This window comes from Pholcus phalangioides, unplaced genomic scaffold (genome assembly GCF_987345545.1).
Source record: "Pholcus phalangioides strain wild (caught in Gottingen) unplaced genomic scaffold, Ppha-v1.0 ptg000003l_1, whole genome shotgun sequence".
Lineage (NCBI taxonomy): Eukaryota > Metazoa > Arthropoda > Arachnida > Araneae > Pholcidae > Pholcus > Pholcus phalangioides.
Genome location: NW_028301596.1, coordinates 46,928,575 through 46,951,319, shown reverse-complemented (window position 1 = coordinate 46,951,319; position 22,745 = coordinate 46,928,575). Strand labels below are relative to the sequence as shown.

At 40.7% G+C, this 22,745-nt stretch overlaps 1 protein-coding gene across 1 annotated transcript in view; it reads left to right on the top strand.

Annotated features, from left to right (window-relative positions):
• Positions 1-22,745, top strand: part of LOC149088714 (uncharacterized) — a 98,319-nt gene that overhangs the window by 44,410 nt on the left and 31,164 nt on the right. Inside the window, exons 2-3 of the mRNA XM_089249278.1 lie at positions 21,742-21,805; positions 22,404-22,489. Of these exons, the coding sequence (XP_089105404.1) occupies positions 21,742-21,805; positions 22,404-22,489 (150 nt within the window). The remainder of the gene's footprint in view (positions 1-21,741; positions 21,806-22,403; positions 22,490-22,745) is intronic.

Here is a 22,745-nt window from a genome sequence, read left to right as displayed (position 1 = left end):
GGGTAGTGCTGCCATCTCCCATCGAATTTTCCAAGTATGAGTGCAATTATTGAATAATTGTACCTTTGTAGTGGGGGGGGGAGCTGTTGCTCTCTCATACTATTCCCTTTATTGAACCTCACTTTCCCCGGTATGACGGGAACAGACCATACCCCAGCATTCAAATAGCTTTTATCCTTCGAATTTCACGGCACGCCGGCTAATGCACGGGGTGGGGTGGGAGGGAATACGGTATTTGTATTACTCAACTCTCGCTGTTGTTTATTGTGAGTTACATCGTATCCATCCATTTTGAATACAGGATTAATCGTACGCAGTAAATCAGGTTATTCGGCAATTTATCCTCTCCCCCCCCCCCATTTTCTTTGCCTTCTCACACTATATTCTATTCAACATATATATATATATCCTTTGGAGGAAAAACCCTTTTCATTAAGATCGGTATTCCAGAAGGTTCCGGTGGCATTACTCAACCAACTATCTTATTCTCGTACATTTTCTGCCTTATATATGTTGGTTCTTTTCTTTTGCTTTTCTTCCCGACTTTGGCCGTATCCGGCTCGATGTTCCGGGCAGTAGATTAAATGTGATCAACGGACAAACTACTTCCGGCCCCGGTACGGCTCTAATGGAATCCGCGATTACTGGGACGAGAGACGGCGAAACCAAAAGAAAAAAACAGCAACGAACACGGATAGAGAGAGAGAGACGTTGACGTTCCCTTGTCTCTGGTGGAGTCTTTATAGCACGGAATCTCGGTGCAATCTCTGCTACGGTAGCCATAATAATAATAATAATAAAAGAAAAAGCAAATATCTCTGGCTCTTTTTTTTTTTTTTAGGTTATTCTCTTAGTGGAGAGAAGACCTTATTCCTTCTACCTTTTATCTTTCGGGCCTCAAATTGAATCCCAGTTTCGTGTTGGTACTGAAAATTGAAAGTCTTTCATTGCGTATCGCGTGCCTATCGATTGATAAGTAGGTGGCGAGAATATAATTACTAGGGCTGGGATTTTACATGCTCTAAAAGCTTCTGAAAAATGCTCTATAAAATATGCATTTATACTCTGGAAAATATGTCCTATAAAAAATGTTTCATTCTTATCTCAAATAACATTAGTTTTAGCAAACTACAGTCGGGCCCCCCCCCCCTCCCCCCGTATTCGCGATTTGTTTTCCTTTATTGGAATTTTTCTTCAAAATACTCAGCAATCGTCTCGTTCTCGTTCTCGTTTTGTTCACAAAATTTGTGAGTTGTGCTTGTTTAGGATCTCTCATTCTTCTAGTGCTACTGATAATGCTTTGAAAAGGTAAATAAAAGTGAAAACTTGACAAGAAAAATTTGATATATTGACTGCTTGGCGAAGTCAATACCTTCTGTGGTCCGCCATTACAAAATCAACGAATCTTCGGTGAGATATATCAAGAAAGTGGAATCTGAAATTCGTTCAGCCGTAGCTGTAGCTGCACCTGTGGCAGTCAAAACTTTGCAGCGCCTATGGGATCCACTTGTTTCGCGTACAGAAAATGCCGTTTTTTGTGGGTACAAGACTGACACGAAAAAGTATTTCAATTGATTGTAATATTATAACAGAAAATGCGAAAAATTTTACTCTTCCATAAGGAAAGGGCTGGCGAAACGTCTATTTCATCAGAATCTTATGCAAGTAAAGGTTGTTTCATAGGTTTAATAAACGATTCGGATCACGCAGTGTAAAAAGCACTGGCGATCAACCCTCTGTCGACCAGGGGGCAGCTAGAAAATTTCGAAAGACTTTGAAGAAAATTATTGAAGAGAAATGTTATGCACCTCACCAGGTGTTTAACGCAGACGAAACTACACTATTTTGGAAGAAAATTCCGCAAAGAAGTTAAGCAAGAGAAAAAAGGCGAGCTCCTGGTTTTAAGGCAAGTAGAGATAGACTTACTATGTTGTTTTGCGCAAATGCGTATGAGTACACGATAAAGCCCACCATCATTTTCAAATCTGCGAATCTGTGAACATTGAAGGGAAGGATAAGCCAAAGCTCCGAGTATTTTGGACGAACAATGGACTACTTTTCCTGGAAATCATTCCAAGCCCCAGGGCTGGAGACTTGTGAGCCCACCCCTTGTGGGGACCATGCATTTAAGTGATGCGTTGCACAGTTCTAGTTCACTTAGGCGGCTCGGAAACATTTCCTGAGCATTTGAAGGATCCGCGAAACATTTAGAGATCACTGAAGTGGCTCTGTAAGGGATTTATCATTAGGGAGAATGTTAGTTCAGGTGCCCACAAACTAGCGAAAGATTTTTCTCGTTTTTGTCGCACCGAGTAAGATGTCATTAAGAGTATTTCATATCTTCATAAAGGGTGGTTGGTGACGTAAGCATCATCCAAAACCCCTTACCCCCTTGTCATCAAAAGTCATGAAATCGGAACCCCCCCCCCCATCATCGATGCTGACGTAATACTTGAATGGCCCCCCTTAACTATTCCTAATTACACTTATTTATACCAGCATGAGAGGAAATTCCCGACGCCATCGAGAATCATGCCAGCCGAAAGTGCCGACATTTCTTTATTTTTAATGTCTTTATCGTTCTAACGCTTAAGTTGAGATGACACGAGACAACGAGATGACAACATTGTTCTGCCATTTCCCGGAATATAATCGATTACGTGGAAAGAGAGAGAAAAGTTTTCGCTTTTCGCTCAACTCTCTTCCGCTATTCTTGAAATTTCATTAAACAACTCGTGTCAAGGAACCCAAAAGCACACACACACACTCGTGCCGTTCGTCTCTTCTTTCCGATCTTGACGTGTCATCAGAAGGGCGATGACATTCTTCAAAAAGAGAGTTCCGTTTTTTGGCGATCGGATTGGTTTTTCCGGTCCCTCCGATCATTTTAAATGTGCATTCGAGATATTTTCGAGTGACTCGGATGGATTCGGTGTAACGAAGATGAGTGTGGTGTCCGAGTTGAAGGCATCCAAAAGTACTTTACGGTCCCTTAAGGCCGCACAGTATTTGCATTGTAGTCGAGTCCCGTTCTAACGAACTCCAAGAGACCAGATAAATCACTTCGTTATAACGAAATTTCGTTATAAAGGAATTCCTGGTATTTGCATTGTTCTTATATAAACTTATCTGGGAGAAAAGTGTTCGTTGCAACGAGATTTTCACTGCAACGTTATTCGTTAAAACGGGATTCGGCTGTATATCCCCCGTTAAAAAGTCTTGCCACAGAGAAAAACAAGCCTACAACGGTGCAATTCATCAATCATTACACTTCGCTCCTCATTCGAAAAATTTATGGCAGATGGCAGCAATAGACGTTAGAAGCATTACACGGGAACAAACTTCATTTTAGGTTAACGGCACGTACACGCGCATCCCAACATTTATCAATTCCTTAGAAGTTCCGCAAATGGATATGGACGAGGTGCATGTGTGATTTAGTAGTGCAGTCGACGCTCGCTATAACGACCCCTGTCATAGTGACCATTCCATTATAAAGACCGGTAGACTAAACCCCGAATGTTTTCGTAGAACGACCATTATACATATATATGTTTCACTTTCGTATAACGGCCCTCCCAATATACCATCCGTTTTCCACGGGACGAAGGAGGGTTGTTATATCGAGCGTCGACTCTAGTAGTATTTGTATTATACCGGGTGTACAGCTAACTCCACTTTCTGCGAATTACTGGCGAACCCTTGATCATGGAGGCATAACTTCCAGTAAGGAAAAAAGTATTCAAATAACGTGTAGATTTAAGATACGTCATTCATATTTCAAGGGTTGTATACTTATTAAAATAGAATTAAAAAAAATAACTTTCTATAGTCAACGCTCGATATAACGCCCCTTTCGTCCCATCGAAAACGGACGTCATATTGGGAGGGTGGTCATATCGAAAGTAAAAAACATATATGATAGTAGTTCAATGAAAACATTTGGGACTTATCCTACCAGTCATTGTAATGGGATGGTGGCTATAACGGGAGTCGTTGTAACAAGCGTCGACTGCATTTAGCCACCTCGTCCTAAAAAACGCTAATTAGTTAGTTGTTGCCCTATGTCTCTGAGGCCAGAAAAAGGAAAAATATTCCCGTTTCTAAGTGCAAAAGAGTACTCGCTGAGATATATTTGAAATTTTGGGAAAGAAAATCATAAGTGAGGGGAAAGACGCGCTGTCCGTTAGTTCACGTTGTTCTTTCCCACCTTTTCTCCGATTTTGAATTCAAGCATCTCGGCGAATATTGCACTTAGGAACGGGGTGGCCTCAGGAGAGATATGTTGTAGAAGGAATTAGGCAACACTTCCTTCACAATTCCAATATAACTAAACATTTATCGTGTAACTAACGCAATAGAATCTACAAGAACGTATTACATTGATATGTGCGAACCGCGTCGCAGTCTGGTTTGAGCGGCAAACGCAAGTTTCGTTCCTCCATCGCGCAGGCGCTCTCTTTTCCCTATTACGCGGACAGACGCTGTTGCCACAGATAAAGCAATAAATTTCTTTCCGGTTAGGATATTTAGGACAAAAAAACAAGATAAAAATTTATTATTTTTCTTCAATTTTAACATCTACACAACCCGTTGCAATACGCAATGACGTACCTGAAGGTCTACACGTTATTTGGATACTTTTTCTAATTCAAGGTATGCCTCTAGTATCGACGGTTCGCCAGTAATTTCTGGCAAAGGGAACTTTCCTATGCACCCTGTATGTGTATCTGTGTACGTATTACATCCGACTCTCTGTTTACGGGCTTATTTCGTTCCTGGAGTCCGTTAGTAAACCAAATGGTTCGCACACAAACTGAAATAACTTTTCCCTATAGGAATCAATGTAAAAAGTAATAAATTTCATACCTTTCGGGCTGTTATGTGGTTACGCGGATCGTGGCGACACGTGGTATGATGATGGCGAGAGAAAGATGGTGATGATGAAATGATTACGATTGTGAGACGGTGTGTATCGATGATGGCATTTTTAGCGAGTGAACTGCGATATAACAGGCTTTTTTCACTTTTAATTCATTTTCCATTGACGAAGGGGCTACAGTCAGTGCCTTCTTAACGCATGGGCCCACCCGGGCACGGCACGGCGCCCTCGAGAGAAGAGGGGCCTCACAAAAATAAGATCCGGTTGAAATTTTCTAGAATTCACCAGGTAGGGCCTCAGAAAAACCACTTGGCCCGGAAGCACATGATGCTCTTAAGACGGCCCTGGCTACAGTAGCTCCGAAACAGCTGCGTGGTGTTCATTTCCACATATTTTTAGCTAACAACGTTGGATTTTTGCGTGCTACATTGCTAAATAGGTAATTCTATTAGATCTTCAGCCCTGTTTTTGGTGAGCGAGGAGACGAGACGACCTCCTAGGGTGATCGTTGTCCACTGACGCTTTCGCTGGAGACGCGGTAGGATCAACTTAGTCGTTGTGGCGTCGAGCAAATGACGTGTAGATGTTTATGGGACGTGGCGACTTCTGATTTGGTGGGTGGGATCCCAATCGCCACGTCCCATAGACATGTATACGTCACTTTCTCGACGTCGCAACGACGTTGATCCTGCTGCGTCTCCAGCGAAAGTGTCAGTGGACAACGGTCACCCTAGAAAGTTGTCTGGTATCCTCGCTCACCAAAAACAGCACCGAAGATCTCCACCGCATTAGTGGACGAAACGTTTGCTACAAAGAAGTCTGGAACATGGCATAACAGCCCGAAAGGTATGAAATTTATTATAAACTCCGGCCGTGAAAGCCTACCTTCTCTTTTTCAACAAAAAGTAACGCATTAATACTTTTTGTAAAAATATTAATGCTTTCCTGGGATCCCGAAGATTGCTACTGTGAAGTTTCACATTTCCTGCGTATAACATAAAACTGAAGGAAATGATCAAAACCCTTTCCGATCCAGAGCTAACCAACGTGAGATTTGTTTTTTTCCCCACTGTAGGAATTTTTTTTCCAGTCCCGAATTCAACAGTAATACACACGCAATCCTACAAATCAGGGTTGAACCAGAACTTCCTAAAGATGGAAGGTCTCCCCACTCAGCTTGTGACGTCAGTAAGCAGTCCATTTTCCCTCAGAATATTCAGGGAAAAAAAAATTCCCTGCTCGTGCCAGTATCATCGTTGGGAGGAAAAGAAATGATCGGGTTCAGAATTGGCGATTTCTATGCCCCACATCCAATCACTACGCGGTATTTGTGAGCCAATCAGGAAGATTCTACGCCAAAATAAGAAGAAACGAAATAGGATGCTTTGTTTCAAAATATGGCAAACTTGCTAGGTAGTCTGGATGACGTTTATGGCAAACAGTGCAGAGGCTTTCTATCTCTAGGAGGTGATAGTTGAAGTCCCTCAGGTTAGGAAAAGAATACATTTGAAACGAGAGAGAAAGCAACCAGCACATTTTTGCGCGCAGGGTTTGAAAGAAATAAACAAATATTGAAACCATAAATATGGAAGAGATCAAATTTAACCACACTGCGATCAAGGACGTAATGTTGCGTCCAAGCGCCAGTGGAATAAATTCAAACAAGTCTCTCTGTTTTCTTACCTCTCTCCTGATCACCGCGAAACTTTGTTGCAACCCTATGAAAACAATTAGTTTTTTTACCTCCGTGATGAGAGAGTAAAAAGCTTCTACTGTAAGATTAAATAGGTTCTACTATATATATGTACATAAGAGAGGGGGAAAGAGAACAGGTAGGTGAGGGTGAAAAGAGAAATATACTGTATACGTACTATCTCTTATCTGTAAGTATTACAGATAAGAGAGAGTGTTACTATGTTTTCCTTTCATTTTTTTTTCTTCTTACTTTTCTACCTGTTTTCCTTCCTTTTTCTAACATACCACTACTTTAGAACAGTGATTCCCAACGTTGCCAGGGGGCGGTAGAAGCTACGGATATAACATAGGATCCTATGAGTTAGATTGCGTTGGGGGCGATGGGAGAAAAAAATTTCTGAAGAAGGGGGCGATGGGACAAATAAGGTTGGGAGACTATGCGTTAGAACAAAGTTATCATATTCATCGCCGATTCGTCAAACAAAGAGCATCCGAATTTCTTGCCAGTCGCTTGTAAGAGAAGCTGTTTTGAGCGTTGGTGCACGATCTTGGTTTCCCGTGCTTTTCTATGGAGAAAAAATCTCCTTCCTTTTTAGGAACCTTTAAAAATTTTCTGTCCACTTTAGGCACTCAATTTTTGTTTCTCGAATACTATACTATGGATATTCTTACACAATTTAACACGAGCATTCTGGATTTTAATTGATGGTTATTTTTTCTCGAACTCTAACTTCAACAACATGCAACATTTTCAAAAATCCCCAAAATTTACCCATATTTTGTGGCCATAAAAATATTTTAAATAACTTTAATATAAAACGTTCGTGAGATAAAGTATGTAACATCATAGTGTTGAGAGACACGCAACGTTTCAAGGCATTTGAAGGAGTGGTGTTCGTAAAAATGTTCCTTATCCAACAAAAAACTTAGTTTTGAGAAAAGAGCATTTTAGTGTGGGAAATTAAACTGCAATCATGTATAATGCCTGCCAGCAGTTTGCATTAAAATACTTTTAAAATATTTCTATTACAGGTAGAACAAAAAAAAAACTCGAACACACAGTTACACGGAGAAAATTTCATAGTATTTGAAAATTGAAAAATTCGAAAATGCGTTTTTTTGGAAAATATGCGTGTACCAACCCCCTTAAATGATTTGTTTGTGACACAATCAGGCAAACATATGCGCGTACACCAAGCCGAATTCATGGTTCTGTAAAGCACTAGCTGCACGCTTTGTCAACAAGAAGAGTACATGTACATCCAATGTAGGATTTTGAAATAATGTTTCCAGAAGTCACTGATTGACTGTTAGTTCTGCGTCAGATTCGTGCCGGAAAACTCACCGCCAGCAATTCACTGACAACAATTCACCGCCGGAAAATTCACCGACGTACAACTCACCGCGGGAAAATTCACCGACCAAAAGTTCACCGCCGGAAAATTCACCGACGTACAACTCACCGCGGGAAAATTCACCGACCAACAGTTCACCGCTAGGAAAATTCACCGACGAACAATTCACCGCCGGAAAATTCACCGACCAACAATTCACTGCTAGGAAAATACACCGACCAACAGTTCACCGCCGGAAAATTCACCGACCAACAATTCACTGCCGGAAAATTCACCGACGAACAATTCACCGCTAGGAACAACAGTTCATCGACGAACAATTCACCGCTAGGAAGAACAGTTCACCGACGAACAATTCAACGCCGGAAAATTCACCGACGAACAATTCACTGCTAGGAAAATACACCGACCAACAGTTCACCGCCGGAAAATTCACCGACCAACAATTCACTGCCGGAAAATTCACCGACGAACAATTCACCGCTAGGAACAACAGTTCATCGACGAACAATTCACCGCTATCAAGTCTATTGGGTTCAGTGGTTAGCACACTATCCTGGAGAACGAAATAGTTTATCGGTTGTCATGGGTTCGAATCCCGATAGGACATTGAAAAAGTTTTTGTGGTCGGCTGAAGTTGGTTTTCTGTGGTTCCCAACTTCAAGGCGCAAATGCGAGCCGATCTCCCCGTTAAAAAGTCTCGCCACAGAGAGCAACAGTCCTACAACGGTAAATCATTCAACCATAACACTTCACTCATAGTTAGTAAAACTGGGGGCAGATGACAGCACTACACATAACAAGCATTACACAGAAACAAAACTTTACGTCAGGTTGCACTACACGTACACGCACATTCCCGCATGTACCCGATTCGTTGGGGGGTTCCGCGGGGGGGGGGGGGTTCATGTGTGGTGTAGCAGTAGTAGGTAGGGGCTCGGGGATCCATGATGTTCGTAAGTCAGCCACCTCGTTGGGCAATTTGCCTGTTGTGGCGTTGTATTTGTATACATATTGTAACAGTTCATCGACGAACAATTCACCGCTAGGAACAACAGTTCACCGCCGGAAAATTCACCGACCAACAGTTCACCGCTAGGAAAATTCACCGACAACCGTTCAATGCGAGTCAGTTGGCGAGGGAGTTAGCGGTTGAATTACTGAGTCAGTGGGGTTAGAGCTTCATAAAGTTCGGAATGACCTGTTTATCCTTGGGCTGGATAAGAGGAGCCGTACCATCAGCAATCGCCATCACCATTAACAAACATAATTGCCACATTCTTACCTCACAGGTCATATTCACGCAGTAACAACAGCAATAACGAAACCATTAAAACATTCCATATTCTTTGTCGCCCAGAAACATTGATGGCAACCATCAAAAACTTTTTTCACGAGAATAATAACATTAGTTAAGAGTCTCGGGGAAGTCTCAAACATCCATAATACTATTTAATGAGCCATAAAGAACGGAAACCCAGCGAGTTCATTAACCATTAATTAATATTTCTTAATTATAAATCCCCGTCCCTCCTTAATTTTCACGCTATAAGAGTAATAAACCATCCGAAGCCATCTTCTTCAGAAATTTTCAATCTATTCAGTAACAATTCTTGTTTTTGTGTGTGTGTGTGTGTGTGTGTGTGTGTGTGCACCGTCCCGGGAAAAGGAGTCGTCGATCAATATATAAATGGCTCTTCCATTAACTCCAAGTGTCACATCCAGGACACATGCCACGAGAAACTGACAAATGATGGAACGTTAGATGACGTTGAATAAAAATAATAATAAAATGGACACACACAGAGAAAAGAGTCCATTCTCTGAACGTGATAAGAAGAACCAGAAACACACATCGTAAGGTGAAACTAGGACAAAAGGTATCTTCCCCCCACCTTCCCCCTAAAAAATATATATATAATATGAAAATTGAGAAGAAAAACGGGAAAAATAGAATAATCAGGTGAAAAAGCCGGGAATAAAATCACGGGAAAAAGAAATCATTACCCCTTGAGAGAGATTTTGATGACCTCGGAAGAAAAATATTTCCCGATTTTATCTCAGATATGCGAAAAATCGGCAATAAATCCATCAAAAAGGAGATATATTTCAGGAATTCGGGATAAGAATCAGGAATATGAAATAAGGATTTCTCTACGTGCAACTGGAATTTCGGTTGCAATCGAATCGGGTATCTAACTATTTTTATTTCCGTAGAGGAAAATGTCCTCTACACCAGTGGTTCTCAACAGGGAAGGGGGGGGGCATATGACCCCCTAGAGGTACTGGGATACTTCAGGGGGGGCCACGGAAGAAAATTTAGGAAGGGGCCATGACAGGTGGTTCGGAGGGCTTCAAAGAGCTGAGAAGAAAATTAGGGTGTGGAGAAATAATGTTTTTATATTAGTGACTATAACACAGAATCCAACAAAACTACCCGTAAAACCAGGGCCGTTTTAGGGAATGGACCCACCCAGACCTCACTGCCTACATTTTGCAGCAGGTTCCCTATAGAATCGGGTTTTTCGCAGGCCCCCGGCTAGATTTTCCAGACCCCCCCCCCTCCTCTGTATAAAATTCATAGTGTGAAAAACAAAAAATGATGAAAACCATATCAGGCCCCGGGCTGCAGCTCTGTCAGTCCCACTTTTGTGAGGGGTCATGCCCGGGGGGGTCTCATGTCCATAAGTGATCCCATCGTATGATATTTTGTATAGTACAATAAAATTTGAAAATAAGTAGGAAATATGTAGGCTGTTTATTTCTAGCTAAGTATGGGGCTACCATAGTATCACTTTGCCTAGGAGGCCCATGAGGTTGAGACGGCCCTGAGTAGACCTCGAACTAGCGGGGAGCTCAATAAATTTTGGGCCAGTGGCCTGGAGGCCAATCTTATTTGCGAAACTTTCATTCAGCATAAATTCACTGAAAAAAAAAGTCAATTCAATAAGTGTAAAGGATCTTGCTTCTAGATGAGGATCGAAGACTCTGGGTAAGACCGGGGAGCCACGAGAAAACAAATATGCTTCAAAGGGGGGCCACGGGCAAAAAATAAGGTTATGAAACGCAGCTCTACACTTGATAAGAGATATACAGGGTGTCCTGTAAGTTCTTTAGCACGTTGCGTTAGTTTTCGCTGTCCTTTCATAACTTTTCTCCGATTTTTGAATTCAAAAAATATCTTAGCGAATATTGCGCTCAGAAACATGGATATTTTTTTTTTCTGTTGGCCTCAGGAGATACGTGGCAACAACTTTCTAATTGGAAGTTAGGGGAAACGGGGACCGTATAAAAATTTATATTTTTATTTTTATTCTGTTACACTGTTATTTCACTCTCAAAACTGATACAGAGTAATTCTTGAACGCCTTTTGAGCATTTCTCAAGTTAGAATCATGTGACGGGCGGTTGATGAGATAAAGGCCGCATTAGCACTACTCACAGGACACCCTGTATAGCCAGTTTTTCGCGTATCTTGTATTTTTGTTTCTTGAAAAATACTTTTCCGGAAAAAAAGGTATTTTTTCCGGAAAAGTATTTTCGGAAATAGATTTATTATACCACGAGTTGTTTTTTTTTTATCCCGTTTTTTTCCCCGGAAGTTTTCCCTCCAACAAAAAAGGAACGATTCGATCTTTGTTTCCCATGGATGAGATCCCGCTGCAGATGCACGTTCTAATCATTTATTCATCGAATATCAGGAACAACACGCACAGAAGAATTCTTCTGCGCCATCATCGAAGTTCTTTTTACATCCTTTTTCTTCGTGACGTGGACGTAGTTTTCCTTTTTTTTAAAGGAAAATATACAAAAAACAATTCTCCCGTTTTTATTTCTGTTTATGTATTATTTAGTACGAGTGCAATCAGTTTTATCCGGTTTTATACGGACGAAAAACGTAAACTAAAGAATTTTTACGCAATTTTCTTAAAGAAAAGCTATTTATATCACCGTGTGGGCTCTTTAAATATTTATAGGTATCCTGTTATTCTCTTGAAGGAATATCGTGTTTGAAAAAAAAAATTCCGAAAAATATTTACACTCCGTTGTAAAACAATATACAGTAAAATATCGGTTATAAAGTCAGTAATTGATTTTTTCGGCAATTTTCCCGCGGAGCAGAGTTTTTCAAATACGAAGACCGCAACAGACAAAATGCAGAACGAGGTGCCCGAGAAAAGACGTTCATAAAAAAATATGGATGCCGAGAGAATACGTATCTAAACTATAGGGGCCATTCAAGTCGGAAATTTCCTCTCATGCTGGTGTAAATAAGTGAAATTATGAATAGTTAAGGGGGGCCATTCAAGTGTTACGTCAGCATCGATGGGGGGTGGAGGGGGTTTGGATAATGCTGATGTCGTCAACCACCCTTTATGAAAATATGAAATATTTTTAATGGCATCTTACTCGGTGCTTCAAAAAGGAGAAAACCTTTCGATAGTTTGTGGGCACTTGAAGTAACAACTCTCCCTTATTCATAAGTGCCCTACAGAGCCACTTTAGTGATCTCTAAATGTTTCGCGGTTCCAAGTGATCTGGAAATGTGTCCGGGCCGCTTAAGTGCTCTGAAACAGTGACGCATCGCCCAAGTGATCCGTAATTATATGCCGCGAATCACACTTGGATAATCGGAGAATGCGCCGCGGGTAACTTGAGTGATGTAGAACTGCAGTGGGGGCCACTTGAGCACTCTAAAACTAAGTCACATGTCACTTAAGTCAACTAAGTCATTCAAGGGATCTTTAAATGTATCACGGATCGCTTAAGTGTTCTGGGACTGTGTCCCGGTTCATTTAAGTTATCTAAAAATGTACCCCGGGCCGCTTAAATGCTCTGGAATTGCACCATGGGACACATAAGCGATCTGTAAATGTGTCGCTTAGTTCATTTTTACAAGATAAGATTTGAAGAGGGCAGACCGCATCAGATAACTTCCAGGGCTATATTTTGTGCGCGGGCCAAGGGCCCTTATGCCATTTATCATTGTATGGCTTAGGAGGTGGAATTAATTTATTAAAGATAAATTTTGAGTTCATTGCCTTCAAATAACATTGAAATTAACAGAAATTGATTATAATAACATATAAAGGTATTTCTTCCGAAATTTCAATTAAAAAAATATTTTTTTTTGCATTAAAAAAATAAATTTTTGATCGTCGCCGCCCCCCACCCCGTGTACGTCTCTGATCCCACCAATATGTGTTAAGATTCAGAAGGGCAGAGATTTATAGACGATATGCGGAATGGAATTCCAAAGAAAATTCACATGCACATCAACAGATTTGAGTGTAACTTATGAACATACCATACAGTCCTTGAAATTCTAGTTCATAACCTGCACCATTACAAGCTGAATGTACATGAATGAATGAACGCCAGGGTCTCTGCCACCGGACTTATCCCGTTGCCGAGATCTCTTCCAGCCCAGCTTCGTGGCAGAGTCTGGAACAAAGTGAGTGCACCTAACAGTCTGAGTGTGTAGCTAGTGTTGTGTATGATATTTCAGTGCTGCCATCTATATCTCAGAAGTGAAGTGAGTGATGTGTAGTGACTGAATATCTGTACTGTTTGTAGGGCTGTTGCTCTCTGTGGCGAGACTTTTTAACGGGGAGATCGGCTCGCATTTGTGCCTTGAAGTTGGGAACCACAGAAAACCAACTTCAGCCGACCACCACTGTGGGGTTCGAACCCGGATCCTCGCATCGCGAGTCCGTCACTATAACCACTCGACCACCACAGCGGCAAGCTGAATGTACAGTGAAAATAACAAAGCATTCCATTTATAGAGTTTTCCACAATCGTGTTTTGAATATTACATGAATTTTGATTAGAATTCGATATAAAAATGACTTTTTCACACAGAAAATGACGTAAGTGGCCATTACTGTTTTCGTAAATCTGAGACACTTTCTCCGAAAAAATTATTATTAAAGTTCACTGTATTACGAATTTATAGAAAAGTGCCTCGAACGTAGTCGGATACCTTAATTTAGAAATTAATTAACTGATTTTATATACAACAGATCAGTAAATGAACATCGCATACAAGGATTATGCGCAGAAAACTACAATATCAAAATAATCACTTTCGGGAAATTCAACTTGCATAGAACAATTCTGCTGTTGTTATTGATAATTTAATTTGAATTTTCTCAAACGAATCGCGAAATGAATATTCCTGTTGCCACGCGCCGTACGTTCTAGACATCAGAGCCGAAAGGCATCAAAGTTGAATTATTTCAGCCATATTTATACAATTTCATTTCAAACGAGAATAGAAAACGCTCCAATTTGCACAAAAATTTCCAGTTCATTCAACCGCAAAACATGAAGACAACCGCAATTTCCGAAAGATGTTTTAAACATTTATACGCGTGTCAAAACATTATCCATGCGTTAACCAGCAACAACCCGGCGAATCGCATAAGATACTTCCTCCAACCGCATATTTATTTGACAACTTGAAAACAAATCATTCAAGATTTCGGTTGAAATTGAATTTTAAAAATACCCGGTGATAAAAAAGCACCAAAAGAAATTTTTTTTAAATTCAAATTTATTCACAAACCACTAAAAAGTTCCGTCGAAATCGACGCTTTCGAAATAAGATATTGGATTTTATTTCTCCATGTAAATTATATAGATTTTTCAATAGTGATTCCTTTGACAGTTTTTGGCAATTTTATGAGAGGAAATTGTTAAAATTATTCTGTCAGAAAATCCTCGTGTGTTTAAAATTTCAGTAGTTATATTCACTGAATGAATATGTAAATGTGTTTCATGATTTTCAAAAACAACAATCAACAAACCAGTCGAGGGTTAATCAACTTGTTTACCGCATATGGCCACCGTGAACCATATTTTTTTCTTGTGGACACCCACTTCTTTTCGCATCCCCCTTCCCATACACAATCTAGCACATAGTTTCCCAAATTTTTTTTTCCATCGCCCCCCCCCCTTCAGGAAATTTTTTCATCGCCCCCCGACTCAAGTGAACCCCTAGGATCCTATGTTATACTCGTAGCTTCTAACGCCCCTCCCCGACCATTACATCACATACCAAGGGGGCGATATTGCCCACTTTGGGAAACACTGATCTAGCACAATCTAGAGTCATTGTCAACCAATCACGGAACGTTGAATTTCTTCCCTTTCTTCTTTCTCTCTTTCAAACTAAGCACAACTCGGGCGTATCGCTATGGCAATTTACTACGTAGTGAGTGGTGCCGTAAGTATGAGTATATGAGCCTAACAATCTCAGTGTGTATATAATGTTGTCTGCTTTTTCAATGCTGCCATCTATGTTAGACAAGTGAAGTGTAATGATTGAATATTTGTACCGTTTGTAGGCCTGTTGCTGCTATCTGTGGCGAGAATTTTCAACGGGGATATCGGCTCGAATTCGAGGCCTCGAAGATGGGAACCGACTTCTCGCCAGAATAGCGGTCAGCTGAAGTTTGTTTTCGGTGAAAAACAACTTCTGTGCTGACAGCTACTGTGGCGCTAGTAGGGTTCGAAACTGGGACCTTGAGATGCGAATCCGTCACTACGACCACTCGACCGCCACAGAGGCGAGGCACAATATAGCACTGTGAGACACTTTCCAAATTGGATTGCCCCAATTTGGGACAATTTGATTTCTAATTTGAGCATTTGAGAGTTTTTTCTTCAATCTTTTCAGAACTCCTAACATTTTTATACCAGTTCAAAAATTTATACTTTGGAATCATCAAAAGAAACTTTTATATTCTTTAATTTTTCTCTTTCAGTGTTTTCTTTACAAGGGGTTCGAACGGGGGGTTCTTAGCGGTGTGTGTGTTCCCCGGACAATTTGTGTCAGTAAGATGAAGTCAACGGACCCTCTCTCTCCCCCCCCCCCCTGCACCATTTTTTACAAAATAATATTCTACAGGGTGTTTCAAAGAGAAAATCATCCGATTTAAAAAAAATCATAACTATTCAGCTTTTAATCCGTTTTGATCGAATAGGTAGAAAGAGGGGAAATGTCGAGTTCCACGCAGTTGCCGACAGGTAGCGCTAACGCTCTTCCTTGGGCCGGCCCCTCCAGTGTTTGTCACGATTGGCTTTTCCAACAGTTAGAAACCGATTCGGATGACTTCATTTCCCAGCAGGACTTGGAACCATCGCACTGGAGCTTGGACGTTCGAGAATTTTTGAACAATCGCATTCCTAAACGATGGATCAGCTCTGACGATTCAGTTAAACATCACTGACCTCAAAGATCGCCGGACCTCATTTCTTCTTGTGGGGTTTACAGAAGAGTACGTTTATGTGCCTCCCCTTCTAGCTATGAACTGAAGATATGCATAACAGCAGCAGTGGATGCAAACATGCTCGCAAAAGTTTGGGACGAATTTGGCTACCGTATAGACATATGCCGTGCCTCCCAAGGTGGACACATTGAGCACCTTTAATTTGGTTTGTAAAAAAAACTTTATGATTACGCGTGTAATATCAAATTAATCTTAAGTGTCTATGCTCAATATTTTTCGTAATATACGCATTTCAAATCGGGTGATCCTTTTGAAACACCCTGTATATAGCAGTTGTTCTTAACCTATGGGTAGCGACTTAAACTTGGGTCGCTGGGGCTCCCAAGATGGGTCGTTATCAAAATCCACCAACAACCAGGGACTCAGCTATGGGGGGTCCCCCACTCAAACGTGATTCATTGGGACTTCCAAGAAGGGTCATACAAATCCACCTACAGCCCGGGATTCTTGAGTTATGGATCACGGCCCAACCTTCATTCGTTGGGGCCTCTAAGATGGGTCGTAAAAATCCCACTAAGCCAGGTACTCAAGTTATTGGTTACAATCCAGACTTGGCTGGCAGCGGCTTCCTAGATGGGTCATAAAAAGTCTATTAACAGGAAGGTGATTTTACCGAGCACAAATCAGGTCTATCGCCAATTTACTACCTAGTGAATTGTGCCGGAAGTGTAAGCACGTGAACCTAACAGTCTGAGTGCGTATCTGATGTCGTGTCTGATTTTTCAGTGAAGTGTAATGTTGAATTACCTTTGTAGGTCTGTTGCTCTCTGTGGCGAAACTTTTTAAAGGGGGATCATCTCACATTCGCGCCTTGAAGTTGGGAACCGCGGAAAACCAACTTCAGCCGACCACCACTGTGGTGACGGTGGAGTTCGAACCCGGGACCTCGCGATGCGGGTCCGTCAATATGACCACTCGACTACCACAGCGGCGACTGAGGATATTGAGGTTCCAACGAGTAGTTATAACTCGTCAAACCCTCTCCATTATTCTAGCGATTCTACGAGCAGTAGTGCAAGTTTCCATGGCTAAATAAGTGCATTAGGTTGGCGACACATTAAGTTCACCTGACGCCATTGAGGCCGCAAAGAGAAATGACAAGCTTCAGCAATTGCAGTCCGACCAGGATTACCCGAAAAACAATAAAACAAACGAAAAACTTTACTAACATAGTCCAATATTGCAGGGATTAGAATGATTAAACTGCAGTTCGATGTGTCCGCGAAATGAAAACCCTGAGTGGTGGTACTGAGGTTCCAACGAGTATCAATAATTCGTCAAGACCCTCTCCATCTTCACCCTGATGATTGGATCATCATCCTATGATGATGAATTATTCGATTCTACGATGATGAATTATTCGATTCTACGATGATGAATTATTCGATTCTACGATGATGAATTATTCGATTCTACGATGATGAATTATTCGATTCTACGATGATGAATTATTCGATTCTACGATGATGAATTATTCGATTCTACGATGAATATTCGATTCTACGAACAGTAAGTTGTGTAGCGTGCCATGGCTAAGTAAGTTTAATATACAGGGCGTCCATAATTAAAAGACCTTATTACAAAGTAGCCTAGAGGCGAAACCAGTCATCAAAATATGATGAAATTCTGTGTAAGATTTCATGAGTTGAGGGGGATGGGAATTTGTTTTAGGAGGAAAAACTAGTTGCACGTGTCGTCACCGGAGGACGATTTATTAAGAAGTGACACATTTAGGCAAACGTTTACAATTTTAACAATTGTTTAACACTTTTACAAATGTTACTGCAACAAAACATGTTCCACATGATGGCCATCATTTTCAGATGCCATGTGAAATCGCGAGATGGTATGTTCCACACCGTGTGCAGGGAAATGTTCAGCACGTGCATTGCCTTAAAGGCAATGCACGTGCCTTAAAGTTTTCGGATTGTAACGACTTACCACATGCTTCAAATGCCCCCAAAGCCAAAAAATCGCATGGATTAAGGTCCGGGATCGGGGAGGCCATAGATTAGGGAATGGGTGACACACGCTTCTCGGCCTTTTGGTTAAGATCAAATTGTGAGCATTGACTGCACCATCCAAGTGAAAATGCACTCCGTCTGTCCAGAGGATATCCCAAGGCCATTCTGAATCGACCTCAACGCTAGCTAGGAACTGCAGTGAAGACCGGGGTCTCGCGACATAATTGTGGAAGCAACCGCTGCAAAAGTTTGTATGGATAATATCGGAGAATATTCAGCATGATCTTATGGACAGTTGAACGTGGTCTATCCAACGGCTGCGCTACGCGCCTGACACTACGACGAGAATTTGAAGACCTGTCCTCTTCCACCTGAAGCGAGACCTCCTGTACTGCGTCTATAGATACGAGTTTTCTTCCATAGGACGAACAGCCAATGATGACGTGGTTCCAAATTTCGTTTTATCATACTCCGAAGATTTTTAACATTCATTGGACCTTTTCGAATCCTCTTCCAAGTTCGATACTTCCGAAGAGCACTTACTGTGGCATTGCTGTTTTGGTAAAAATTTAACCAAGAAAGCGCGATTTCGTAAACTTATCGTCATTGTGAGCAGCAAACAAGATCTCCGCGAATGTTTCTAGTTTTTATAACAGCTGCTGCGTGACATCACATAAATTTACATGTTTGCTACTGGTATTCAAAGTGAAACGCCTTCTGGTGGCCACATGTGCAACTATTTTTTCCCCGGAAACAAAAATTCCCCTCCCCACTTCATGAAGCCCTCCACAAAATTTCACACTTTTCAGATGACTGGTTTCGCTTGTAGGCTACTTTAAAATAGGGTCTTTTAATTATGGACGCCCTGTATTTGGTGACATCTTAGGTTCACTCAACACAAAGACCACAACACAAAGAGATGGTATAACATACATAACACGGGGTTTCACGGGACTACCCAAAATAATAAAATAAAAGTTACACTGCTATAATCCATAATAGAAGATTAATCCATAATATATACGGCCCTTGGGCCCGTATTCACCGACATGGTTTAAACTGTAGTCACACAATTTTTGGATAAGAGATTAACATAGATTGGTTAAAAACCTGAATTTAACAAATCCGTGTCGATCTCTTATCAAAAAATTGTGACTAGTTTAAACCAAGCCGGTGAATACCGCCCTTAGAAAGATGATATGCGATTAAATATGTCTGAGTAAATGCCATTTGCTTTTATTTGTGTTTTTTTTTCTTCCCTTTTTGTAACTTGCGGTGAGGTTAGTACCAGGTTACTATACAGTCGAATCCCGTTATAACGAACGCCAAGAGACCGGAGGAATCACTTCGTTAAAACGAAATTTCGTTATAAAGAAATTCCAGGTTACCTAGCATTGTTCCTATGTAAACTTATTTGGGGGATTAAAAAAGTCTTCGCGCGTTAAAACGAGATTTTCGCTATAACGGTATTCGTTAAAACGGGATTCGACTGTATTTGTTGCCGATTCGTCAAATAGAGAGCATCCTAATCTCTTGCCAATTCGCTTGTAAACGATGGGGTTAACAATGAATACCGTTGTTTACCGAGGCCTGTGTCGATTCCAACTCGGAGCTTCTAACGGCAAAGTTATTTTATAACAACCCTGTACTTTTTTTTTGTCTTTGAAAATTCCGTTGGCAAGGAATCTCTCAATACGTGTAACGCTCGTTTCAATTACGGGTTTCGTTCTCTGCTTATTTCGTTTGAACGTGGCGTAACAGAATGGGTTCGTGAAATCGTAACGTGACACATGTTTCCGTCGTACCTGGTAGGAAAATAAATGGCAGGGAAGATACCAAAACAGAAAAAGGAAATACCCCACGACACTGGCTCCACAACTGGCTCTCCAAGGAAATTAATGGAATTGGACCAGGATAAAACGGCGGCTCGGAAATTCACCTCCGCTTCTCCACGTTTAGGCTTCTGCGAGCAGAACTGGGCCGGATTGGTTCCGGGTGTAACATTATTATTGGAGATGCATAAGAAGTTTATATATATATATATAAACGTACAATACCTATCGACAGAAGGGAGTGCCAAATTGAGCCTTTAATTAAGCTTCTCCTCGCTCGTACAGTAGACGGTAATGTTACCCCCGTGCCATTACCGAACCTATACCACGACTTGCAAATTGATTGCTAGGCCAAATAAGGTTTTCCTCTGTGTGTGTATATGTATATTGGTGTATATCTATCACATATAGTCCTACCAGAGATGTGGGAGTACTTCGTTGTAGTGACACCATTTTCATTTGCGGCTATTCCCCGACATACGAACAGGATCCGTTCGAAGTATTGTTCGTAACTAATAGTGCTCATTCAGCTAGAATTCACGAGTTTTTTGGACAATCCTTTCAAATTTTTTGTTTTTAAGAAGCCTCAAAATCATTTGCTGGTTGTTGTTGTTTTTTCATATACATGCTCTTGCAAATACATTGAAACTTGTCTAGCAAGGAAATTGTCCCAAGTTGCGGTCCTCGAAAAAGTTCAAGTGCATTCGTCTCACCCAGAAACACATGAAAATAAGAAAATTAGCGGTAAGTGTTGTAACTGTTAAAGCCGCAAAAAATTACTAAAAATGGCAACAGTCGGCTATTCATCGCCTCTTGCGTTTTTTGGAGGTATTTAAAAAAAAAATTCTTTTCACTCTGTTCTAGAGAAAGTTCTTTTTTATTTATTTCCCCTTCCCCCCCCCCCCATCTGTGCCTCCTACTTGATCATGTGTTGTTTGAATGACGTCACTCTAAGACTTCAGGGTTGCGGGATTTTTAAATTCATTCTTGACCTATTGGCATTCAAAATATAGTCGACGCTGGTCATTAGAATCACTGATTATGTTACCATACGGGTATTGTTATCACTTTTGCTCAGAACGGAACAGACCAACATGGGAAAAAAATTCATTTGTAGTTATCGGAACCTCGGATAATCTACATTTATTCGTGTTCCTGTAACTTATCGTTATCAGGCTGCAAACCTGTGTAGGAGGCTTTGATCTACGAAGACCACCACCAGACCAACCGTGACCCCCGCTCTGTCCCCCTATGGGATATAAGCTCGTTCGTCTCAGGAGACGTGGGCCACGGTGGAAAAATCCAATGACATCCAAGACCAGCAAACAATCCACACCAGGCCACACAGCCACAAGCCAACCAGCAACAGGTCCTTTGAAGACCGCACACACCCCAAACCCCATCTCGGGGAGATATAATGAGGGTTCCCGAAGGACGGTTGCATCCAGAAAAATTTAGATGGGTGTGTATCCGGTTTAGTTTTAGAAAAGAAGCTAACGGGTCTCTTTTTATATGAGTGCACAGAATGTATTGTAAGTGTTAATGTAGCCTTGATCTCATAAGCCGTTCTTTCTGGTTCAGCCATCTGGCGGTCCATATTTCGAAGTGAAAATGGTAAATGTATCTGAATTTCATGTTGTAAAAGAGAGCCAACGCCGCCGAATAAAGGGTTAAAAACATGGCGTTGAAAAATGTTTTTTTTATTTCTATTTTCAGGCAGTTTACCTAGTGATACTCACCAGTGCCGTGTTTCACGTGAAATCTGCCGCCGATTCACCAGGTGATAGATATTATTACGTTTATTACATGTTCGTGCTACATGAATATTGCTTTATAGTGCACAAATTGAAAACTAAAAGTAGGGGGGGGGGATGTTTTTGCATTCCATTTGAATGTCGTCTCATTTTATGCGGAGAAAGTAAAAAAAAATTTAATCTTTAAATCTATTATAATTTTTTAAATTTTTTATAAATTCATTTATTTTTAAATTAAAAAATATTATTTTTTGAAAAATAGATTTACGTATGAAAAGTCCATAATGATGTTGAAAAATGTTAAACATATACGTGTCTTATAATTAGTTTATAGATTAATAAATTCAATTCAATTTGCAGACGCTCTAAATTACACATTACAAGCACGAGTAAGTTAATAATAAATGCAGAAACATAGTTGGAATACAAAAAATTAATGAAAATTATGGTTTATGAGTGGTCAAGGAGTAAAAGAGCGGGTTATTATTTGTCGATTAATAATAGATTTAATTACTCTCGTCAAAAAACTAATATAATTTTCTTTTATCAAAATATTTTTAAGGTTTTTGGTGTTTGTGTATTTCGACAATGTTTCATAGCTGTTGATTGCTCATACGTTTGCAGATCTGTTGACGCTGAGTATTTTCATGCTGATGCTGTCGTTCTGCTGCGTCGTCTCTTCTGTGGCGCTCCTTGTTGGCCTTTGTGTGGTAAGAAACTTTTGTTTCCAACTCAATAAAGCTTCCTATTGCAGTCGAATCCCGTTTTAATGAATACTGTTATAGCGAAAATCTCGTTTTAACGAACACTTTTACTAATCCCCACGATAAGTTTGCATAGGAACAATGCAAAAACCTGAAATTCTTTTGTAAAGAAATTTCATGACAACGAAGTGATTTATCCGGTCTTTTGGAGTTCGTTATAACGGGATTCGACTGTATATATAATATATAATATATTCATTCT